General features: G+C 62.1%; 1 protein-coding gene across 1 annotated transcript; it reads right to left on the bottom strand.

Moving 5' to 3' along the window:
- Window positions 1-624: 624 nt before the first annotated feature.
- Window positions 625-1696, bottom strand: LOC121857029 (basic proline-rich protein-like). Its single transcript, XM_042352858.1, has 3 exons — window positions 1618-1696; window positions 1067-1282; window positions 625-974 (listed from the first exon to the last, which is right to left on the bottom strand). The coding sequence occupies exons 1-3, from the start codon at window positions 1694-1696 to the stop codon at window positions 625-627; spliced, it is 645 nt and encodes a 214-aa protein (XP_042208792.1).
- Window positions 1697-2621: the final 925 nt, after the last annotated feature.

The following is a 2621-nucleotide window of genomic DNA, read 5'->3' as shown; positions in this document are numbered from 1 at the left end:
TTGTACTGTACATATTGCATACGTCCAGCAATCCCTTACTTAACTGTGATTGGTGGACTAAAATGTAAATCCAACTAACAGCCAATAGGAGAACAGAGCAGTCAGTCAGCAAAACACCCCCAACTTATGTTTTCCTGCTGGATATTTATTCTCCTTTACATTGTTCATGGTGAGATGAAACTGGAAATGCGATGGGCGGAGTATTTATTTATTCATATCTTCCATTGTTCTAAATGTGCAAAAACAACTGTCCCCAGGGTCCCCACAGTGACAGTGCCCCCTGGAGCCCTCGCATTTGTCCTACCAGGTGCGACGCCCCAGGGGCTCTGTCAGGGGTGTTGGCGCCCCCAGGAGCCCTACCAAGGGAGGGGGCGCCCCCAGGGTCCCTGCCAGGGGTGAGGGCGCCCCCAGAGGCCCTGCTAGAGGCGGTGGCTCCCTCAGAGGCCCTGCCAAGGTAAGAGGCGCCCCCAGAGGCCAACCCAGTGAACAACGGCGCTCCCAGGGGACCTCTGAGAGGTAACGGCGCTTCCAGGTCTCACGAACGGTGGAGGCCTCAGGGGACTTGACATGGCCTGTGGTGCTCCCAGGGGCCATTTACAGACGTGGTGGTGCCCACAGAAGCTCTCACAGGGGGGATGCGCCCCGCCCCCCCCCCCCACGGGATGTCTCAGGGGTGTCGGCGCCCCCAGGGGCCCTGCTAGGGATGATGGCGCCCACCGGGGGCCTTCTAGAAGCGGTGGAACCCTCAGGGGCCCTGCCAGGGGCAGCAGCGCTCCCATGGAACCTCCCAGGGACAACAATGGCCCCATGTGGCCCATCCAAGGGCGATGGAGTCCCCAGGGGACCTTCTGGAAGAGCGGGGCTCCCAGGGGACCTCACAGGTGAGGTAGCGACCCTGGGAAGGCCCCTGTGGCTACCGCAGCCCCCTTTGGGCGCCACCGCCTCTGGAAGGTCCCTTGGTGACACCGCTGACCCTTAGGAGAGCACCTGAGGGCATCGCTGCCCTTAAGAAGAGCCCCTGGGGGCGACGTTATCTCTTGGCGGGCCCCTGGGGGCGCCACCACACCTGAGAGGGCCCTTGGAGGCACTGGTGCCCCTGGGATGGCCCCTGTGGGCACCACCGCACCTTGTAAAGCCCCTGGGTGCGCCACCGCCCCTGTCAGGGCACCTGGGTGTGCAGACTCCCTTGGCAGGGCACTTGGGGGTACCGACACCCCTGCGAGAGCCCCTAAGGGCGACACACCTTGTAGGGCAAATGGAAGAGCACCAGGGGGCACTATCACTGTAATGACCATGGAGGCAGTTGTTTTTGCATATTTAGAACAATAGGAGGTATGAATAAAACACAGCCCATCGCATTTCCAGTATCATATAGCACCATGAACAATGTAAGGGAGAATAAATATCCAACAGCATAACATGAGTTGGGGTGTTGTGCTGACTGACTGCCCTGCTCTCCTATTGGTTGTTACACGGATTTACATTTTAATCCACCAATCACAGCTAAGTAAAAAATTCCTGGACGTATGAAATAGGTACAACACTAGGACCAAAAGCTATGGGTCTCTTGTCAGGGGGCTCCTCTGGTAGGGCCCCTGGGAAGGCCCCTCAGGGTACCGCCGCCCCTTGGGGCTCCACTGCTTCTGAAAGATCCCCTCGGGGCACCGCTGACCCTGAGGAGAGCCCCTGGAGGCATCGCTGCCCTTAAGAAGAGCCCCTGGGGATGACGTTACCCCTTGGCGGGCCCCTGGGGGCACCTTTACCCCTCGGAGGGCCCCTTGGGGCGCCACCAAACCTGAGAGGTCCCCTGGGGAAAATAGTACCCCTGGGTGGGACGCTGTGGGCGCCACCACACCTTGAAAATGCCCCTGGGTGTATCACCGCTCCTGGCAAGGCCCCTCGGAGCGCCGCCACCTTTGGCAGGGTCCCTGGGAGCACCGACACCTTTGGGAGGTGTCGATGCCCAGAGGTGTCCCCAGAGGCTCCCCAAGGGATGAGGTGTCCCCCAGGGACTCTTCTTAGGGGCAGCGATGCCCCCAGGGGCTCTCCTCAGGGTCAGCGTGGCCCGTAAGAAGAGCCCCTGTGGGCGACGTTACCCCTTGGCGGGCCCCTGGGGGCGTCACCACACCTGAGAGGTCCCCTGGGGAAACCGGTGACCTTAGGAGGGACCGTGTGGGCGCCACCGCACCTTTAAAATGCCCCTAGGTGCGCCACCGCCCCTGGCAGGGCCCCTGGGAGTGCCTCCACCCTTGGCAGGGCCCCTGGGGAAACCGACACCCCTGGGAGAGCCCCTAAGGCCGACGCACCTGGTAGGGCAAATGGAAGGGCCCTCCACGGGACGTCTCAGGATTGTTGGCGCCCCCAGCGGTCCTATTAAGGGCGGGGGCATCCCCAGGAGCTCTGCTAGGAATGAAGGCCCCCACCGGGGCCCTTCCAGAGGTAGTGGCGCCCACAGAAGCTCTCCCAGGGGCAGCGGCGCTCCATTGGGACCTTCTAGGGACAACGGCGCCCCCAGGTGGCCCTTTCAGGTGAGGCGGTGTCACCAGGGGCCCTTCTGGGGGAGCGGGGTTCCCAGGGGACCTCGCAGAAGTGGTAGTGACCCCAGGGTCACGCCAAGGGGC

This window comes from Homarus americanus, unplaced genomic scaffold (assembly GCF_018991925.1).
Source record: "Homarus americanus isolate GMGI-L3 unplaced genomic scaffold, GMGI_Hamer_2.0 scaffold1024, whole genome shotgun sequence".
NCBI classification, from domain to species: Eukaryota; Metazoa; Arthropoda; class Malacostraca; order Decapoda; family Nephropidae; genus Homarus; species Homarus americanus.
The sequence above is the reverse complement of the archived record's forward strand: the minus strand, read 5'-3'. Positions and strand labels throughout refer to the sequence as shown.